Source organism: Trachinotus anak, unplaced genomic scaffold (assembly GCF_046630095.1).
Source record: "Trachinotus anak isolate AG129_WGS33_773 ecotype Australia unplaced genomic scaffold, CSIRO_AGI_Tana_v1 ptg000002l, whole genome shotgun sequence".
In the NCBI taxonomy this organism is placed as follows: Eukaryota; Metazoa; Chordata; class Actinopteri; order Carangiformes; family Carangidae; genus Trachinotus; species Trachinotus anak.
The window spans coordinates 20,903,914-20,924,323 of record NW_027273853.1 but is presented as its reverse complement, the minus strand read 5'-3'; the positions used below and the strand labels follow the sequence as shown (position 1 = coordinate 20,924,323).

Here is a 20,410-nt window from a genome sequence, read left to right as displayed (position 1 = left end):
ATCTATGTTCCACCAAAAATCCCTTTTTAGATTTATCCTCCACAATTGATGCAACCAAAATAAAACAGAGTGCATCCCTTACTGTTTTCCTAAAGAACCAAATATGATAAGAGGGCTGCAATGCAGCCACCAGCTTAATCCTGCAGATTTCCTTTCCACACCATCTGTCAGATCAGATGCAGACTCACACAGCAGGGTGCCAAACTCCTGCTCCAAGCTCCTACAACACACACTCTGTTCGCTGCGGCATCGCCTTATTCTTTCATGTTCATCCACGTAGCCTACTTTCCCCCCTATCCATACTCTTTTAAGCCCCAGCAGTTAGTCACATCTCACTACTTTGATTAACCGTTCTGTCTCTATGACAACTGGTCAGTCACACCAGTCCTTTCTGTGCTCTCTTAAGGTCACATCAGTGGTGGAATGAGCTTCCCAGCTCAGTCAAAACAGCGGGCGCTTTTCATTTTCTAACACAGCTTCAGCTTTTACTTCAAGCCCTCACCAGCAACCTTGCAGCAAAAGCCTGTGTCCCTTATCTGAACTGAATGTGTACGAACTAAATGCCATGCTGGTATAAAAATACTTTGCACTGAATTGGACAGACATTATTTTTATTGACCAAGTTCAGATATGATGGCAACAGTAAACAATTCAGTAAACATAAAGTCCTTTTGTAAGATAGCCTGTACATGAGTTACAAGCTCAGAGAATCAAAGTCTTGGTCCTTTCAACATACAACAACCTGTAATGTAATTCTCTCCAGAATTGTTAAAAATAACAACAACTGACTGTTGGGTGACTTTCATGGCATGTGGTTCTGTTGTGTTTCTCTTGGAATCCAGTTTTTGTCCTGCTGTTCTTGTCTTCTTTCTGGTTTTATGTTTTCTCATCACTGCATCTGTGAGAGGAGCTGCTCCTTGCGCTCTGCACTCATGAAGAAGCGTAGTTTCCGTGGCAACAGCCTTACCTCCACAGGCATGGCCTCATACTCCTCGTTGTCGATGTTGAAGAAGCCACTGCCACCCTTTGAAGTCAGGACACAAAGTTAAATGTCAAGTCTAAGGCCAGAGCACTGAGCTTTGAGCAGATTGACTAATAAAATAAAACTAATAAAATGAATCAGATAAAATCACTTCAAGCGTTTCTGACCTCTGGCAGCTGCAGCTGGCAAGCACTGGCTTCCAGTTTTGTGGCGTTCTCAGTGAATACAGTTGAGTCCTCTTCTTTTTTATTTCTAGAATGAAGAACATTTACATTCTGTTACTGAAATTTGCATAAACATGAACTTTTGTGTGTATTTTATTTTCATGTGTATTATCTCATCTTCTGTTACTGTAGACTTTAAAAAAAAAAAAACTACAGCTACTGACCCGACGGTGATGAACTCGCCCACAGTTAAGTCGCTGGACTCTGCACAGATCATCAGGGAGTCATTTATCCGCTGCAGGTTCAAATAAATAGAAACATTTTAATGGAATCATGTCAACATTCATGTGCTTGGGCTTTTATGAGAACAGAAGATACAAGGTTTACAAGGTTACAATGATTTTTGGACTGACCCTCTCCACTGGGTTTTTGTTGTGTGTTTGGATAAACAGCTCTAACGTTGACAACTGCTGCTCCTCCCACTTCTCGGGCTCTTCTACTTTTGGAGGCTCTGAGCAAACACAGACACACAGCCCAAAAGCGTTCCTGTCAAAATCACAGTATTGTTGGGATCCATGTATCAACACAGTCACAGTCACAAACACACAAACACAGACACACAGACACACAAACACACAAACACAGACACACACACCTTCAACAGGTGGGTTCCAGTAGTTTTTCAGTCTGCGCATGATGCGGTTAAGCAGATTTGGCCTGGGGGGCTTCTGTGTAGGGAGGTCAGGGGGGCGAAGGCTGGGAGCCAAGTAGGACACTGAGACATCCCGGACCTGGGGCCACTCCTGAGATACATTTTACCACAATGTTTGATTGAAATACATCAGGAGCTACAGATTTATGTAACAGTCACACATTTGAAATACATAACAACTACTCTACGTTGTAAACTACAGATATAATGAGATGTTGATATGTTCTACTGAAACTTCTAATGAAAAACATTTTATTTTGAAATTAAATATTTTAAACTTTGTCCAAAACAACAAGCATATATTTTAAGTATTCAGTATGCCCCAGTATGCCAGTTTTATCGTACTTTTCTAATTCTCTCTTGTGTGAGTTGCCATCAAATAGGCCACTGGAATACAAAAGAATACAATTGTTTGACGTGACAATTATAGTGTCTTAATTTGAGTTTAATTAGGATACCAAATTGATTTAATTTTAAAAAATATTTGTAACATTTTTGTTTGCTGATTTCTGACATCAGACTTGTAGCACCACAGAGTGAAATTCTTCTTTTTCCTCTTATATAACATTTTTGTTAATATAACTTTCCCACAAATAAGGCAGAACAGGTAGCCTTACATGGCAATTATAGAGCAGGAGTCCAACTTGGAACATTTGCATGGGCAAGCCTCACTGAGAAACTGACTGAATTTGAGAACAAGAATATGAAAATATTCTTTCAGGAGCTCAAAGTCTTTAAGAAATAGAGAATATATATTGTCAGATTGTGTAATTAATGAAGTAGCATTTACATCATTGTGGGACACTTAAAGACTCCATGGAAACATGGACAACAACAAGTAGAGTGCCTCAATATGCTGGAATGGCTATCCAATTTTAGACAGTTGATAGCTTGACATATTGCCTTACCCTCAGAGTACTAAACCAGTGTGCTGCATTTGTCTTCAGTGGCCCAAGGTACCAATATCTGTGGGGAAATATGAGGGTTAATAAGGCTTACATATGTGTGGAGGTTTATATAATCATCGTTTACCCAAGGTTACAGTCTGAATGAAGTCGTCTTACTTGCTGATTGTTGCAGCTACATCTCTAAAAGCTCCCCAACGCAGTCCCATCAGAGCGAAGACTGGCTGATCTTTCTCGCCCTACACACACACACACACACACACACACACACAAAGAAAGGTGTATCATACAATTTGACATGAAAAGAAAATCTGACATAAGTAAGTATCTGCATTCACAACAAACATTAAGTTCATAACTTTGAGAACAGAGCCAGTTTCTTACTTTAATTTGCAGCACATCTAGAGGTACAGTTTCTCCCTTCAGAATAGACAGTGTTGCAGATGTAATGTCTCTGGAAAATTGTAAAGGTGTAAAAATGAATGCAAGTTAATTACAAGGAAATCCACGGTGTATACATACTCATGGAAGCAGATTCAATAAATAGCTCATCGTGGGGTTGTGTGATGATAGAATTTGGATCTTTAAGGATGAGATTACTTACTTGACCTTGTTGTCACTGAGGAGGTGAAGACTTGGACTCAGGGAATTGTGAGAACCCAGTGGAATGAATCCAATTGGTGTGTTACTGAATGCGTCCTGCAATTAGAAAAACAAGAGAGAAAAAGATGAATTTCTCCCTGTCTCATTTAGCTGTTAACCGCATTAGAACTGTATCACACCTACTTGATCTGGCCTTCGCAGTAACCCCGTGACGACCTCCTGCAAAGTGCCATCCCCTCCGGCCACGATCAGCATGTCAGTCTGTTCCATGAGCTCAATCAGCTTTTTTGCCTGGCCTTCATAGTCTGTCTGCAGAGGAGGCAGTATATAATCATGGTGTCACACTATGGAAATTCCACTGGAGCCACTAAAAATGGATTCCAAAGTAAAAACAAACCAAACAAACAAACAAAAAGCAAATGATACCTTTACGACTGTAATCTCCACACCAGCCAGGTTTAAAATAGGAGCAGCATTCTTTTCGAACAAGTTGTTGGCTTTCCTGGGGGGAGATTTAGAAACAAAGTTGGGAAGAAAAAAAATCACAGAAAAACTGGTGTTTGAAATCCAAACAAGAATGTCAAAAGTGAGAACTTTTGAGAATTTGTGCCTTCTTACCCACTACAAGCTGCAGGGTTCAAGATCACTGTTGCTTTCCTCAGCCGCTCCTGTGGTGCTATCTGTTGACGCCCATATTCCTAGGAGAGATCATGATGAGTGGGACTATGAGCACTTGAGTCTTTGCTTATACAGCTGACAAATGATGAGTAAAAATAAGTGATGTCTTACCCTGGCCACTAGACAAGCTTCTCTCCGCAGAACACTGTCACTAATAGAATAAAAGACACAAAATACAGGAGGCGTGAACAACCCTGTGATTTTCCAATCCATGTAAATGCCATTAGTTAAGATACCCACCAGTGTTTACCGTACAGCCAGTAACCCCCGTACGACAGAACGCACACAGCAAATGTGGATTTCTTCCAATGATTCCGCAGAGTCCGAAACACTTTCACAACCCGAGCCATTCTTCTGATTAAAATGTCCCCAAACCCTCTGTTTTAATGCGGTGCCACATTTACGGCGGCGCCTACACTCAAAAATCACAAATGACAATTTTTCATCACAGCGGTCACAGACTCACAACTGTCAGACGGGCATGGACATTTTGGTGTAACGTCAAAACAGTTCGGACCAGCACAGGGCGGAACCAATTGTGGTGCCATATGTTGTCCTCAAACTTGTTTCAGCGAAACGCGAGTATTGGTTTATATGTTTTTCGTATAAATTATAATTGACAGAGTACTGAATTTCTAAAATAGAAAATAACATAAAAATCCACCGTAAACATAGTTAAATTACCAGTTGAGTTAATTTTCGCTTGTAAACTACAATTCCCATCTGGCTAGACGGCTTCAATGGTCCGAGGACCTCGCCTGTAAAGATTTACAGAAATACAGCAATGTTTAAAATATCTAACCGACTTCATTACCCAGGATGCAAATTTAATTATAAGTAATTGCTTTTTCGTTCAGGAAATTATATCAAATTGTCTTTACAGAATTGATCATTTTAAATTTCACACTGGCACAAGCCAAGAAGTTTCTGTCCAATTTTCCGAGTGTATCATGGCGGCACAGATGGCGGTAAATTCGGGTATGAAATATATTTCTTTCATTGAGTAACTTAAATGCGTTTATTTCTAGTAGTTGCTGTTAATTGTTCATTTGTAGACAAGCACGTACATATTCGGTTTTTTTGGCTCAGATTTATAAGAATGTCGTGTTTTGACCACATGGTTATGGATCCGTCAAGTTCAGGCTCCGGCTGCTAAGCTAACTTAGCTTAGCCTGCAAGTAAACGTTTAGTTAGCTAACGTTGAGTAAGCAGGCATTAAGTGGGCAAAGAGATTCTCACTTAAAACTAAAGCCAGACGGGCAATGTGACTCCTGAAGCAATGTCCGTCAAGCGGTCTGCAGACCAGCTGACTTCCTTGGAAATAAAACTGAAACAGACTGACTTGGAAGAAGCAAAGACGTGTTTGGCATCACCACCTGCCATAAAATACTGTACTTTTGGGGGTTTGTTTTGTTGTGCCACGCCTCACTCTTTTGCAAGTTCGTAAATTAGCTTCTGGCTTGTTATACTCCTGTCAGTCGTTTACGAGTGAAGTTACTCACATTTGTACAGACGTGATTGATATTTCTTAACTTCGTGGTAACTCTGCCTCCTTGAGGCTTTGTAGAAAATAATACACAAAACAATGAATACAAAGTCAAATTGAATAAGGAATAAAAGGTTATTCAGTTATAGTGTAATGCCAGAATAAAATGCAACTTTTCCTGAAATTGAGTCCATGTATGACAGTCATGATATGTATCACATATGGGATACACAAAAGGCAAAAGGCAAGAGATGTCAATGCCAAGGATGGTTGGAAGAAAGTAGCACAATAGGAGTGGTAGAAATCAGTTTTGTGCATGTGTGATGGGATAAGACCATTGAAATGATGATTTTTTTTCACCCAGGCGCCAGTCTGTGGGGGCCGCTGAAGGAGCTGTGGGAGACAGTAGATGGGGCTGTGTTGAGGAGACAGCCAGAGAGCGTCCACCTTCTGGACCTGCAGCTGAAGAAACACAAACCACACTTTTTATCACTCTTTAAGAACCCGGTGAGATTCTGTGCAAACAACACAGCCTTTGTAATGACTGTCATTTCACATGTGAATGCGTAATTGGTATTCCTCCATTTTCCTGATACATTTTTGACAATATAATTTTTGTGTGTCTGAGACTGTAATATCAATAACCTCTGTCCTTTCATCATTTTTAGCCAAAGAGTGCAGAGCAGAGAGAGAAGGTGCGGAAAGCCAGCACAGAAGGCATCGCCATCCAGGGTCAACAGGGGTCTCGGCTCCTTCCAGAGCAGCTTCTGACAGAAGCCTTCATCCTCAGTGACTTGTTTGATATTGGAGAGTTGGCAGCTTTGGAGCTTCTGTTGGCAGGTGAAGTGAACATAAGAAAAAAGCTTGACTTTTAAGAAAATTTATAAGTAAAGGTATGTGTTAAATTTGCTGAACATGTATTACAGTGTCTTTTTGTTATAGGTACAGATATATTATGACTGGTTTGTTTTAGGTTTGTCCTGATGAAATCCATGAGTTGGAGACAAAGCCTTGCATGAATTCCAGTCGCATCGGCATTAACATTTCACACAACTGATTTGCTGAATATGCTTGTCTTCCTCCAGGTGAGCAGCAGCAGCCCCATTTTCCAGGTCTGACACGAGGACTTGTAGCTGTGCTGCTCTACTGGGATGGAAAGCTTTGTGTGGCTAACTCTCTGCGCACACTCATCCAGTCACGCCATGGCAAGACCTTCACCCTGGATCTAAGGTAATACTGTTATATAAAAGTAGTGCATGTAAGAAATTACAGGGCCCACATGATGAGCATATTCTCGTCCTGTGGTAGATTTTTTTTTCTTTAATTCATTTATAATTGTTGTTGAACTGTACTTTCATTTTTTTCCCTACTCAGTGGAGAGCTGGTGGCTTTGACGACACGTTTTACAGATGAATTGATGAGCCAGGGCCTGACCAAACGCATCCTCACCTTGGTGTCAGAGATCAGCGTGACGCGTGAGTTTGAACGGCTGCAGAAGGAGCGTGGCCTGGGCAACGAAAAGCACAGGAAGGAGGTGGGAGCAAATCCTTAGTGTAGATTTAAAACAAAAATCATCATCTTCTCATTAGATTTGCTTTCACTATAGTGGGTTTGTGCAAAGTGAGTAGCTTTCTGTTTGCAACAGAAAGATGTGGTGGAGGAATATGGACACCATTAACTCCCACTCTTGTCACCAGGTTTCTGACCTGATCAAAGAATGCCGACAGGCCCTGGCTGATAGCCTGTTTTCATGGACCTGCCAATCACCCTTGACTAAAGATGACACCCTCGCTCTCATCGGCCACCTGGAGACAGTGACAGCTCAAGCCGACGGCTCACTGGACAGTGTGAACATGGCTCTGGTCATGGCACTGCTCTACTGCTTGGATGTCAGCTTTGTAGAGCAGGGGACTGAAGATAGAGAAGGTGGGAGCGTGTTAAAAAAATAGAATGTGTTCAATTTTAACCATAATTTAGGTCACCAGTTAAATCCGAAAAAAAAAAAAAAACTTGACTGCTTGTAGCTTTGCATAACAGTGCTTTTGATTTCGCTGTTTTGCTTCTACAGCCATTGAAGGTTTTGTCCCCGTGTTCTTTTAGATCTGCTCCAGGCACTGCCGCTGCTGACAGAGAGGCAGTATGTATCTGCAGTGCACAGTCGTCTGATGGATGGCCAGCCGTGGAAACTTCCAGGCCTGCAGGCCGTGTGTCGGCTGGCCTGGGCTCTGTCTCTGAGGGTCCTCTCCCAGCTACCACAGGGCTCTGGTAAGGCCTCTGTTTCTGGGACACACATTAAATATGCCTAAATCATCTTACTTGCAGGAATATGAGCTCTCAGAGATAATTGCCATTTAAATATAGTGTATTTGTATGTGTGTGTTGTGCAGCCCTGGTTGAGTTCACTGAGGCAGACGAGGCTCTAGCTGACCAGGCTCTACTGGGAGATGTCTTCCTATTTATGAAGGAGGGCATACTAGGATGTGAGAGCTTTGCCCACGAAGAGTTTTACATCCGCCGCCTCCATTCACTCATCACAGACTTCTTGGCGCTCATGCCAATGAAGGTGAGAGATGCCAAAGATGTCCCCTACCAAAACTACGTAAAGGATCGATGTGTTTGTGTGTCATGTCACAGTGGCAGCTTGTGAGGATTGGACACTGGACATCGATTAGTCATCGGGCTGTATTTTTGTTATTTTGTAAACTAATTGAATGGTGCTGTCTTTGCAGGTGAAACAGCTTCGTAACCGCGCTGATGAGGACGCCCGCCTGGTGCACATGTCCCTACAGATGGACAGCGAGCTTCCATCATCGTTGCGCAAGGACTTAGACCACCTCATGATCCTTGTCAGTCTTTTTTACACACACACACACACACACACACACACAGTCTTACAGCTTACATCACCTTTTACATTTTAGGGGTTAAACTGATAATGTTATCCAAAATGGAAGTTGTAATAGCAGTTTGTCACAATGTTGGTTGCTGTATTGTTTTTTCAGATTGGGGAGTTTTACAGTAAGGACCTGTTTGGGCTGGAGCTGGGTCTGGAGTTCTGGTGTCCCACAGAGTCTCTCCAGCACACTTCCCTGCAGGGATCCTACCTGGGAATGGCACTGCAAAGGCCTCCACATAAACAGGTAAAGGCCATATTATCTGGACCATGGTTGCACTAAAACTCTGATTCTCGAGTTGCCAACAACAGTATAGAAAAATTCCCAAATTTTGTCTTCTCTCTGTTCAAAGTCTTTAAAAATTTTCTGTGATTTGATGCAGGTGGTTCTGTCCAAGTTTGTGCGTCAGATGGGAGACCTTCTGCCCTCTACCCTCTATATGTCCTATCTGCGTATGCTAAAAGGCCTCGCTAATGGTCCTCAATGTGCCCACTACTGCTTCAGCCTACTCAAAACCAACGGAGCCACGCACAGTAAGAGCAGGTTTTTGGTATAACACGAAAAACTTCATCAATTAATTTTCAGGGATTGAAAAAGAATATATGTATTTTCAGCCTGAACATTTGATGTGCTGTTGCTCTTTTGGCCCAGACTAATCGATTCTTCTGTAATAAGCAGGAAATTAATGATGTAGGAGCTTTCAAATCCAAATGAATTATTCTTCAAATTTAGGAGACATGAACATCATACGTTTTAGTTTAATGCATATTCAAATGAATGCCAACTAACTTCATGTACTTGTGTGTAGGTGACAACATTCAGGGAGTTTCAGGCAGCCCAGTGTCTTGGGAACATTTCTTTCACTCCCTCATGCTCTACCACGAGAACCTGCGACGAGACCTTCCAAATCCAGATGCTGCACACTACCGCCACCCGCCACTGAGGGGCATCACCCAAAGGGAGCTGGAAGGACTCACCTCATTTTTGCAGTTGCTGACCACCATCATTACATGGGTACGGTACAACATTCACCGCAAACTTGAGCATATTACACGGATTATCAGACAACTTTAAGATCAAGGTTGACCTTTGATCAGCTTATTTTGAATTCCTCATGTTTACTTTGTGTCTTGGAAATTTCTGTACGTTTTTAACTAACTGTATTGGGGTCTTTTGTGTGTGATGTTTTTTGTCCCTCCAGAGTGAAAATGCTCGACTGGCGTTGTGTGAGCATCCCCAGTGGACCCCAGTTGTAGTGATGCTGGGGCTGCTACAGTGCAGCGTTCCACCTGTCCTGAAAGGGGAGCTCCTGCACTGCCTGGCTGCCTTTGGAAAGTCACCAGAGATCGCTGCTTCACTCTGGCAGTCGCTGGAGTACACACAGGTCAGCCTTTAAAAATGACCACAGCTGCATTTTAACATTTGTCATCACATGATTTATTAACTTTATTAAAAGTGTAATATTTAACATCTGTAAAATGCTGAAGATCTGGTCAGTTAAGTGCAATCATTCTGGAGATAAAGGGCTGAAGTGGCTTACTAATCTTTTTGTGTATCAACTTCCTCCAATGGTGGAATTGTGTCAGGCCGTTGCTTATCTTGTCTCTCTTGTTCTTGTCTAAAACAGTGTTGTTACATGGTTTTGAGTTTTGCAGCTTCTGTTGTTACATATGTTTTTATGTCAGATCTTCTAAATCTTTGAAACTTGTTTTTCTACCGCAGATCCTTCAGACTGTTCGAGCCCCAGGACAGAGGCAGGCAGCTGGAATTGAGGTGAGTGAATGTGAATCTGGATTTTCCCTACAAAACCCAGTTTGTTACTGTCTATCTTTCCCCATCAGTTTCAAGACAGGCAAATAAGAAGGTTTACTAGTTGCTAAAGAGACCAATTAGACTACTTGGAGCTGCCACGATTGTTTTTAATTTGTGTGCAACACTTAAATAAAGGCCAAAGGGAGAAATTTGAGTTTGATTTTTAAGACTCAGACATCTTGTTGTGATACAGACAGTAAATACTATAAGAAAGTTGTTGTCTTAAAATGTTATGTTGTGGTAAAATTTGCACTTTTTCAAGATTCTGTTGCCAATAATAGATGATTCATGTTTAATGTGAAGGAAAAAAACACTTTTTGTAACAACTGACTTTAAACTGTCATCGCTGTGAAAACCTTTGTGTTTGAAGTTCTATGAGCAGTAAGGAGATGTAAATTTTCTAATTTATTTTCTTGGCTCTCAGGTGGAGCTGAATGAGATTGAGTCGAGCTGTGAGGAGTACCCTCTGACACGAAGCTTCTGTCATCTGATCAGCACATTGGTGGAGAGCAGCCTGCCTGTTAATTTGGGGGCTGGGCTACGCGTGCCAGGCTTCCAGCCCTACCTCAACTTCTTGCGAGACTCTGTGTTCCTCCCTTTCCCCACCAGAGCCTATCGCCGCCCAGCTGAGAAGGTAAAGAGCTCCTCCACTCTCTTTAGAAGGTGTAGACGTATAGCTGCGGCATGCATGTGTTCTCTTTTCACTACACATACATCTTATCATTTTTCATTTAGCCTTTTTTTCCCCCTTTTCTATCTCTCAGTGGGAGGTAGCAGACTCTGTCCTGGAGGTGTTCCACAAGCTGTTGCGGGACTACGAGCCCCAGCCGTCAGACTTTGTGCAGGAGATGGTGGAGCTGCAGGGTGAGCAGGTCCCGGCCCACAAGCCTCCCGGCCACAGCATCATGTTCCATCTGCTCAACGACTCGCCCATGCTGGCGCTCTGCCTTAGCCTGCTGGAGGAGGGTGTCCGCCAGCTGGACACTTACGCCCCCTTCCCTGGTGAGAGAACATACGCTGCTGCTGTCTGAGAGAGATAGCTTGTGTGTGTGTGTTCTGACCACATGCTCCATTACTGCCCCGCCTACAGGTAAGAAGCACTTGGAGTCGGCAGTGCTGCACTGCCTGTGCCTGCTGGACCTGGCTCTGCAGAAGGAGGTGGTGTTCATGGATCTCCTCAGGGAGAGCCAGGCCTCCCTGCTGGTTTCCCCCTTGGAGCAACTCCTCCAGGGCGTCAGTCCTCAAACCCGTAGGGCCGATCACATTGTCAGTATTGCCAGGTAAGCGCATCCAGGTGGTAGTACGAACTGTGGTTGAGATTTTTGTTGAGTTACTCTTGTTTGTCATGCCGATCCACTCCGTCCTAATTAATAGAGTTGGTCACCAGAAGTCATTGTAGGTTATGTATCAAATAATTATACTCTTTGAAGAATGTGTGTAACTAAGTGGGGAGCCTTGTTTTTCCTCTGCAGGTATCTGTATCACAGCAGCTCCAACCCAGAGGCTGCTTTCCAAAGTGCCAAGATCCTGCGTCGTATCTCCAACTACCCCAACATTCAGATGAGGCTGGTGGGAGATTTCACACATGACCAGGTATATATGTATAAATGTGAAGCTTGCCTTTCCCACAAAGCTGCAAGATATTTCTCAAAATAAGCTTAGGAAAGGGTCATGGTACTTTGTGGTTATTGTGACCTTCACTACAATGACGTGTTGGTCCTTCTGGTGTAAACTTGAGAACAATTTTTGTCTCTGTCCCTCAGGGAGTGAGTGACAAACTGATGGCAGGCTTTGTGGAATGTCTGGACAATGAGGAGGCAGAGGAGGGGACAGAGAAAGGAGATGGTGAGAGAGAGACATTCCTTCTCTATTGTTTGTTATCTATAAAACTTCTCATCAGCCTACAAACTGTATCATCTTCTGCATTGCATTTAATTCTTGTGGTTTTAATACTTTGAGAGCTAAACTTGTGTTTTAGAACTGTCACACTTCACACTTCAGCTACCTCATTTACCACTGAACTATTTCTAGAGTCAGACCAACAAAAGAAGGTGGCAAGAATCCGACATGAAACCCAGATCCATATTCTGAACCTGCTCATCACCTCCTTGGAGCTGAAGACGCCCAATCTGGCTCTTTATCTTTTGGGCTACGAAGTCAAGAAGCCTGTGTCCTCCACCAACCTCCAGGACCCAGGTCAGACCACAACCTCAGCCACTGACATGTTGGTTTTGGTGGCTGTGGTGATTTTTGTATTATATGTGGGATTCTGGTTTGTAGGGAAAATTGTCAGATGTTCAAAATGTTATTTCTTAGCTCTTTCTGTCCTACAGGTGTGTTGGGATGTCCACGGAGCTGCCTGCACGCCATCCTGAGTCTGCTGCAGAGAGGCACTGAGAAGAGATCAGGACCTGTACTCACACAGCAGGCCCCACACCTGGCCGAGCTCTGCTACCAGGTACTCTGCTCAAAAAGCCCATAGAGTGGGCAATTTGACATGGAGATCAGTCTCAGCAGCGAGACATGTAGCACAAGTAGCACTTTCATTTAGCATTTTATGCCCAGTAGGTTAAAAAAAATAAAAATATTAATATGATTTTGTTTTTGTGTGTTTCTGTCATTGTCTCCCTCTCTCAGGTGATCTACCAGCTGTGTGCCTGCCCAGACACATCTGGACCTACCATGCGCTATTTGAGGACCAGCCAGGACTTCCTGTTCTCTCACCTGCAGCACCTGCCTTTCATCCTGTCCAGTGAGTACAAGATCCCTGCTGATTTCTTAGGTCCTGTAAAAATGCAATAACAGAAGCATTAGAGATGTGTTGAAGGAAAAGCATGAAACAAAAGAAGCAGGAAATAGGAAAGAAGGAAAGGCAGAACAATTAATTGAAATTAGTGGTTGTATTGTGTCCCCGCAGACAGGAAATAATGACTGGAAAAATTGAAACCCAGAGACATAAATGAAGAAACATAAAACAAAGCCAGGAAACAACAGCAGCAACAATGAACCACTTAAATATTACAAAGCTGTGTATGTCACTGCTCAAATGTAAATGTGTGACTTTTTGATGGAAACACAATGACAGTAATTGTGGTTTCATTTCATTGCCTTGACTCTGCTTTATCCACTCCTCAGCTAACCAGATCGCGGCCCTTTCCCAGATGTCTTGGCTCATGAAAACAGCTGCAATTGAGCTGAGAGTGACCTCACTGAACCGCCAGCGTTCACACACACAGCGCCTCGTCAGCCTCCTGCTAGATGACCAGCCACACACTCAGCATACAGGTACAGGTGTCTGTAAATGTTTGTGTTTGATATCTTAAAATTATACGAAATTCCCCAAACATAAGGTTGTAATAGTTGTAATAGTTTTAGTTGATAAGTACAAATAATTTAGTGGTTTTTTTTTTTTTTTGTTTTTTTTTTTTTTTTACAAAATCTTAAAATAGTTTAACATGTAAATTTATCTAGGCCTGTGGATGCTATGCTGCATATAGAAAAAAGAATTGCCTTACACTACCTCATTGGGACTCAATCACCATAATCGCACAACACAGCTCATTAATGTATGAACTTAGAACCTCATCATTTTTCTTTCAGCTGATGGGGAGTCAGGGATGGAGGAAGAGACCAGATCAGTCAGCGGTTTCCTGCATTTTGACACAGTTTCTAAAGGTTTGTGGCGTTTTAGTACAGAAATCAAATAATAATAGCCAAACATAATTAGCATTGACTCACCTGATGTGTGAGTTGTTCCCATCAGCCTTAATTTAAAGCTCTTGTTTCTTAAGAGTCATACAAGATTGTTTTTGATTTTTTCTCTCATGGTGTCCTTGTTTGATGCCATCAGTGCGCAGGAAGTTACTGAGTGTTCTGGACGCCATCGATTTCAGTCAGGACATGCCTGAGCTGCTGCAGCTGGACTTCTTCGAGCGCACTCAGATAGAGCAGGTGATCTCCAACTGTGAGCATGTCAATGAGCAAGGACACACCGTGTGCAATGTTAAGGTGGGTATCCAGGTTGAACATGTGATTTTCTCTTTCTCTGTTGTGTTTTCAAATGTTTTTGTCAGATCACATCATATAATCATATCAAAATGTTTTAATTTTCCTCACAGTTGCTTCACAGAGTGCTGGTTGCTGAGGTAAATGCCCTGCAAGGAATGGCAGCCATTGGACAGAGGCCCCTTTTAATGGAGGTGAGTGAATTTAAACTAATGAGACTTAAAAACACTACAGCACAGCCCATCTCTAATGCTGTGAGTTCTTTTGAGCTAAAAATTTTGAGCAAAAATAGTTTTTCCCGTTGTCATATCCGTCTCTGGGTGTTTTCTGTTAGGAGGTGAACTCCATCCTGCAGCAGGTGGTGGAACGCAACCGTGTCCGTCGAAGTCTGAGTGCAAAGCGACATGCGCTGCAGTCCTGGAGGAGCCTGGTGGAGACGCTGCTGACTGCCTGCCCTGCAGATCTCATACCTGCTGATGACCGACAGCTCATCATCAGAGACCTGCTGCTAGACCTGCATGATAAGGTCAGTGTCTCATGGAGGGTGAAACTATTATACAGCACTTTGTTAAAAGGTGTGATAAGGCACAATTGAAATCACTCCATTATTATAATGAGAGCATTTTCAAGGGTGTTATGGCTTTCATTCAGTGATCATCAGTAGATTTGTGCTGAATTAATCAAAGCAAGAGTCTGACTCTGATGCAATGCAAACACCTCAAATCCAAAGACTGTCATATCAACTAAATTAAAATGTTGTCCTGCATTGTCCAGGTGTTATCTGAGGATGCTGCAGGAGAACTGATGCCCATTGTTGCCGGAGCAGTCTTCACTCTGACAGCCCACCTCAGCCAATCAGTGCTGTCTGAGCAGCAGCAGGGGTTGGGATTAGAAGCATCCTCAGGCTTTGCCTCCATTGCCAACTCCGCTCTACATCTGATCCTCCGCAAGCTGCTGGATTTCATCCTTTGTACTGGTTAGTGGTGACTTGAAATGCCTTTCACCCATAAACCCACACTTCTCCCATGGGATAGGTTGCGAAGATAAATCTTGGTTAGATTAGATTTTATAACATTGTCTTTTACACCTTAAGGAGGTGGATACCAGCGTCTGCGTGCTCACCTGTATGGCTCTCTGCTGTACTACCTGCAAATCGCCCAGAAACCTGAAGAGCCAGACACTCTGCAGACAGGTACACTGTTATTTCACAATTTGATATGTGCATATTGTATTTGTATAAGATTTTTACAGACAAGTCTCTTAGAATCATTTTCCTAAGATCTCTCTGTCCATCCCTCCTCCAGCTGGAAAGGCAATGTGGGAACGACTCACAGCCCCAGAAGATGGTTTCTCCAAACTGCAGAGAGAGAACCTCGCTATCATTGAGAGTTATGGCAAGTCGCTCATGGAGGTTGTGTGTAGAGACGCTTGTGACGGCCATGAAATTAGCAGGGTAAGAGCCAAACCATAAACTTTCTAAAACAATGACTCCTAAGCTTACTCTGTCAGATCCAGCCTCATACTGACAGGATGTTTTATGATGTCTCCAATTGTGAATGAATATGTACTGATACCTAAGTCTGATTATTATTATTTTTTATTATGCTGTATATAGACAATTTAGAATATCATAAAAGATGCATAAATTCTCTAATATTTTTATATATATATTTTTCATTTTGTCTCGTCTCACCTAGCCTGACTCTTTATTAGAAAGTGTCTCTTTTGTCGTCCTTGTCAGATGCTGGCCCTGGCAGTGCTGGATCGGATCCTGTCAATAGACCGTCAGAATCAGTGGCTGGTCTATATCTGCAACAGTGGCTACCTGCGCTCATTAGTAGAGAGCCTGAGACAGGATGACGTTGCCCTGCAGAGCCTGCTCACGCCTCAGCCACCCCTCCTCAAACCACTTTACATCTATGAGAGCAAGATGGTGAGGAGACTAGACTGCTGACATACTACTTAAGAGACATACTATGTTTTGTACCGCTTGTTGTAAAGTCTGACCTCAAAAAGCCCCATTCAGACAGTGTCTAGCTAAGAGTACAATATTATGACACTGGTGTCTGTGTGTTTTCAGGCTCTGCTGACCCGCGTGGCTAAGACAGGCCAGGGAGCTGTGGAGCTGCTGCGCTGTGGGCTGGTTGCGCAGCTGACGGAGTGTCAGGTGTTTGACATGGTACCTGACAGTGATGCACACAGGTATGGGTCTGCGAAGAGAAGGAGAAAGTGTTTTTTTTTTTTTTTTTAATTGTTTTATCATTATAATCTGTATTGGAAGAAAATATCTATGGAGGAAAAGATCCTTAGATCTAACTTCTCAGTTAAAAGATTTTTTCCCAGATGGGTTTATGAAGTATGTCCTGTAATAATAATTCACCACATGTTCCCGTGTGGTCAACAGGGGGATGAGGGACCCATCGGGCTTCATCCCCAGTCCTATGGATCGCTACAGGCAGATTCTTTTACCGACCTTGAGGCTCTTTCAAGTGATCCTGACCTCTACCACCATGAATCACCAGCAGGGGGCAGCACAGGTAAACACAGAGGAGGCTATCTTACAAAGACAACTCTGTTTTGTTTTTTGTTTTTTGAAAATCCCAATAATATGTTATTAAGGAATCCATTGCAGCTGGGGTTAATGTTCAGGTATTTATCTGTGATCTGCTGGCTAGCAAAGAGAAGGTAGGATTTGAGAATAACTGTATATTGGATTACTTGAATTTACACAGCATCTGAGTATGGAGAAAGACTTGAGTGTGATTTTGTTACTGTAAAAAATCTTATTGTTGATGTTTAACAATAAATTTATAAAATGTTACACTCACAATCTAACTATGCTTCAATGCTGTGTGTGTGTGTGTCTGTGTGTGTGTGTGTAGGTTCTCCAGTGGCTAATAGTCCATGCAGACACCATTCAGTCCCTGTTACGCTGTCAGGAGCTCAGCATGGGAGCTTTGCAGGAGCTCTCTTTGCTCACAGGCATCATCAGTAAGACGGCCCTGCCAGGTACAAGGATACACACCAACCTCAACGCGACTCTACTCTTTTTATTCACTTTGCTCTGTGCTGCAAACCACATGTTCACATGTCAGTGATTCAGTGAATGGTGATGTTGATTTTCTGCCCGGTCTCTCAGGTGTCCTTGAGATGGGTGGGGAGGTGAACAGTGCCGTTCTTATGGAGTTCCAGGGTCACATCAACAGATTCCAGGTTAGTTGCTTTGGCTTAGACTTATATCTTAGTTACCTCTGCTAATGCACCTCCTCTTTAGTGTGTCACCTGCACAGTTGTAATGCATTTCATCTTTTTTTAGCGTCTGTGTCTGTCTCTGCTTGGCTGTCTGGTGGGGAGCGAGCGGGAGAGGTTGCTAAAGCAGGCTGAGATCGCTGCACCTGGAGATTCAGCAGAAAGACGAGAGGAGATGGAGGTGGCCATGCAACAGGTTTGACAATAAGTGCTCTATAAGAGATATATGTGTGAGGGAGGGGACAGTAGTGTAGTTTCTAAAAGCTGTTAAGGTGTATTCTCAGGGACTGACTTCCTTTAAGCAGTAGGGAGTTACCCAGTATTCACATTTCAGGTTGTCAAACAGTATAATGGTGTGGAGTCTTATATCCATAGTCATGATTATTCATCAGTTCTGCCTTGTCAGTGACCTGAGAAGTTTTGTCCTCTGTCCCCAGGTGTGTGCTAATATCATGGAGTACTGCCAAACGCTGCTGCTGCAGAGTTCAACACAGGCTCAGTTCAGCATCTGCCTCTTCAGCCCGTCAGGCAGCGAGCCAGCTGGCAGGGACGGAGGACGCACAGGTCAGTGATATTCTACCCATACTGAAGAAGAGGAAAAGGAATTTGACTTATGTCACTGTGAACTGTATAAGTAAGCCATACCTGTTCATACAAACAGTATTAGTCTTCCATTTGTGAAAAGCCCCTTTTCAGTGTCTGAAAGCTGGCATCAGCTTAAATATCCGGAACATCTGGTGGCATTTCAGTAAGTATAAGACTAAACTGTGGCTCTTATGATTTTCTTTTTTTTTTAAGATCTCTCATCCACTCTGCCATCGATGTCTTACTCCCGAGCACCCAGCCTCGGCCTGGTCCTGTACCTGCTGAAGAACAGCGCTGCAGATTTCTTCAGGTTCCACCAGAGTCACAGACAGAGCCTTGGCAAGCTGCAGAGTCTGGATCAGCTGCCTCCTGAGGAGCTCAAGGAGGTAATGATAGACTTACGCACTAATTCAATCTGTCTCACAGACACCACACTGCTGTACACACTGAGCAAACACTGTTTTTCCCTCATAAATTGTGAATTTTGTAAGAGTTAAGTCAACAAAGGAATAAATAAAAAAGTAACTGTGGTTTATTTTATGCATCTTGTTGGCTTCAACACGCTTTGTCTCGAGTTCTAAGCAGACATCTTCTCTTTAGTTGTGCCAGGGCCTGGTGTCAGGCCCAGGGGGGGTGGAGAAAATCTCATCAGTCCAGAGGAGCCTGCTCGCCAAGAGACGACTGGTCCAGCTTATCAACAACAGAGCCAAGCTGCTGGCTCTGTGCTCCTGTATCCTTTGGCCCCTCACAGGCACAGTTGTAGTGACAGGACTAACAGCACACCAGAGTGCAAGTTGTTGTGTGTTTGTCTTTCAGAGTTTTCTTTACTAAGCTGGAATAGCACCTTGTAGAAATGTGACAGCAGGAGTTGTTGTGAAATGCCTTGACCTGCCTGTTACTCAGATGTTATCGAGACGTGTTTGTTTGTGTTGTGGCGCCACCTGGAGTACTACCTGTTGCACTGTACCCCTACTGATCCCAAGGACTCCCTGATGCCTGGGGCCAGCTTATTTAGATCACGCCTCACAGATGGTAAGAAAATATATCAAAAATACTGTATATGCTCATATGAGCTGCTGGTGGGCTGAGTTCACTTTATCACAGTCTTTTTAAAGCATTTAAAAAACTGCAAGAATGAAGTGGAAATTATTATTAGACCTGACGTAGAGAGCAGTTTGCAGACCTACTTAGGAAAGCACACCTTCTGAATTTCGCTTGTGTGTTTTTTTTTTTTTAAATTTATTTTCTTCCTTTAAATTTATTGTCTTCATTTTCTTCAGATTCATTTGGCGGGTTGCAGGCAAGTGTAGGCCGTGGACTCAGTCTGTCCCGCGTCAGCCAGCAAGACCTAGACCTGGTAAGAAATGGCTATTTACGTCTTGCACACTTGGTCAAGAAGGTGACATTGGTTTCTAGTGTTGGATGCGAGCTCTGCCAAACATATTGTGTCAGTATTTGTTGTACCTCTTGACATATGTATCGCTACACCTACATTATTATTAATCCCCTCGCTTGTCTCCTGGTTGTGTGGGTGCAGCTGAAGAGCGACATGGCTGCAGGTTTCGGAGAAGCCCTGCAGAGGAAGCTGCTGGATGTGGAGGGCTTGTACAGCCAAGTCCGCTCCCGATACACCTTCATCCAGGCCCTGGTTCGCCGGATCCGTGGCCTCCTCCGACAGCCCAAAAGCTGAGACAGACACACTAACACAAAGACTGGCCAAGACCCAACTTTCCCTTTCTTACTCAATCAAAACCTCTGCCCAGCATAAAGATGAGCAACACCAGGAAGCTACCAAGAACTCTGACTTTCTGTCTGTTGGCTTTTCCAGGCAACATCACTCCTTTTTACTGATCTGTTCCAGCTCCTCTCTTGAGTATTGTGGGATGTTACTGCCATCACAACACGTGGTGCATTGTGTGTGACCAATCCTAATTATGTTTGACTAGCGCTGTGCAAGGAGCGTTGTTTGATGAAGTGAGACCCGTAACTTGCAGAACACACGTATGAAAGTTTTACCCTTAAAGAAGAATTTGATATTCTTTTGTTTGATCTGATTTTTTTTCTTTTGTGAAAATAAACATTTTCTATCTCTGTTAAATACTTGTCTATTTCACACAGATCACACAACAAACCAACCACCTGAATTGAACCAGTAATTACCAAGAGGTTTTTGTTGGTAATGGCAAGGCAGTGGAGTTAGTATCTACCTAGTATACACTGAAAAACTAAAAAAGCTCCTTCCTGTTTATGATTCGTACTCTTCAGTTTTTCGAACTAGCTACAGATGTCACTTTTCAGAGCTTCACTTCATCACGTACAGCAACTACTGACTTCA

General features: G+C 43.1%; 2 protein-coding genes across 2 annotated transcripts; one reads left to right on the top strand and one right to left on the bottom strand.

The window, feature by feature from the left end:
• Positions 1 to 594: 594 nt before the first annotated feature.
• agk (acylglycerol kinase) lies at positions 595 to 4,554 on the bottom strand. The gene is made up of 14 exons (XM_071505383.1): positions 4,285 to 4,554; positions 4,156 to 4,195; positions 3,985 to 4,064; positions 3,793 to 3,868; positions 3,550 to 3,675; positions 3,368 to 3,462; positions 3,148 to 3,217; positions 2,923 to 3,002; positions 2,767 to 2,824; positions 1,802 to 1,949; positions 1,560 to 1,657; positions 1,371 to 1,441; positions 1,150 to 1,234; positions 595 to 1,024 (listed from the first exon to the last, which is right to left on the bottom strand). The coding sequence occupies exons 1-14, from the start codon at positions 4,392 to 4,394 to the stop codon at positions 890 to 892; spliced, it is 1,272 nt and encodes a 423-aa protein (XP_071361484.1). The 5' UTR covers positions 4,395 to 4,554; the 3' UTR covers positions 595 to 889.
• Positions 4,555 to 4,866: 312 nt separating this feature from the next.
• On the top strand, positions 4,867 to 20,173 carry nup205 (nucleoporin 205). Its single transcript, XM_071505206.1, has 42 exons — positions 4,867 to 5,022; positions 5,895 to 6,037; positions 6,199 to 6,370; positions 6,616 to 6,760; positions 6,905 to 7,064; positions 7,228 to 7,456; positions 7,631 to 7,795; positions 7,918 to 8,093; positions 8,260 to 8,376; positions 8,533 to 8,670; positions 8,807 to 8,957; positions 9,233 to 9,438; positions 9,626 to 9,808; positions 10,147 to 10,197; positions 10,661 to 10,870; positions 11,001 to 11,238; positions 11,327 to 11,516; positions 11,709 to 11,829; positions 12,000 to 12,081; positions 12,268 to 12,432; positions 12,570 to 12,694; positions 12,874 to 12,988; positions 13,372 to 13,521; positions 13,837 to 13,911; positions 14,087 to 14,244; positions 14,355 to 14,435; positions 14,576 to 14,767; positions 15,016 to 15,217; positions 15,335 to 15,433; positions 15,546 to 15,694; positions 15,983 to 16,174; positions 16,322 to 16,443; positions 16,646 to 16,778; positions 17,124 to 17,250; positions 17,381 to 17,454; positions 17,558 to 17,686; positions 17,928 to 18,054; positions 18,289 to 18,461; positions 18,676 to 18,805; positions 18,979 to 19,107; positions 19,356 to 19,432; positions 19,613 to 20,173. The coding sequence occupies exons 1-42, from the start codon at positions 4,995 to 4,997 to the stop codon at positions 19,763 to 19,765; spliced, it is 5,982 nt and encodes a 1,993-aa protein (XP_071361307.1). The 5' UTR covers positions 4,867 to 4,994; the 3' UTR covers positions 19,766 to 20,173.
• The last annotated feature ends 237 nt before the right edge of the window (positions 20,174 to 20,410 follow it).

What these genes read in the sequence shown, in the direction of transcription:
- agk (XM_071505383.1), bottom strand. Translation starts at nt 4,394, where the DNA reads ATGGCTCGGGTTGTGAAAGTGTTTCGGACTCTGCGGAATCATTGGAAG. An exon ending in AAGCTTGTCTAGTGGCCAGG is followed by an intron (nt 4,065 to 4,155) that starts GTAAGACATCAC and finishes GATCTCTCCTAG; the next exon opens with GAATATGGGCGTCAACAGAT. An exon ending in CTGGAACCCACCTGTTGAAG is followed by an intron (nt 1,658 to 1,801) that starts GTGTGTGTGTCT and finishes GTGTTTGCTCAG; the next exon opens with AGCCTCCAAAAGTAGAAGAG.
- nup205 (XM_071505206.1), top strand. Translation starts at nt 4,995, where the DNA reads ATGGCGGCACAGATGGCGGTAAATTCGG. An exon ending in GTCACATCAACAGATTCCAG is followed by an intron (nt 17,455 to 17,557) that starts GTTAGTTGCTTT and finishes ATCTTTTTTTAG; the next exon opens with CGTCTGTGTCTGTCTCTGCT. An exon ending in GCCAGCAAGACCTAGACCTG is followed by an intron (nt 19,433 to 19,612) that starts GTAAGAAATGGC and finishes GTGTGGGTGCAG; the next exon opens with CTGAAGAGCGACATGGCTGC.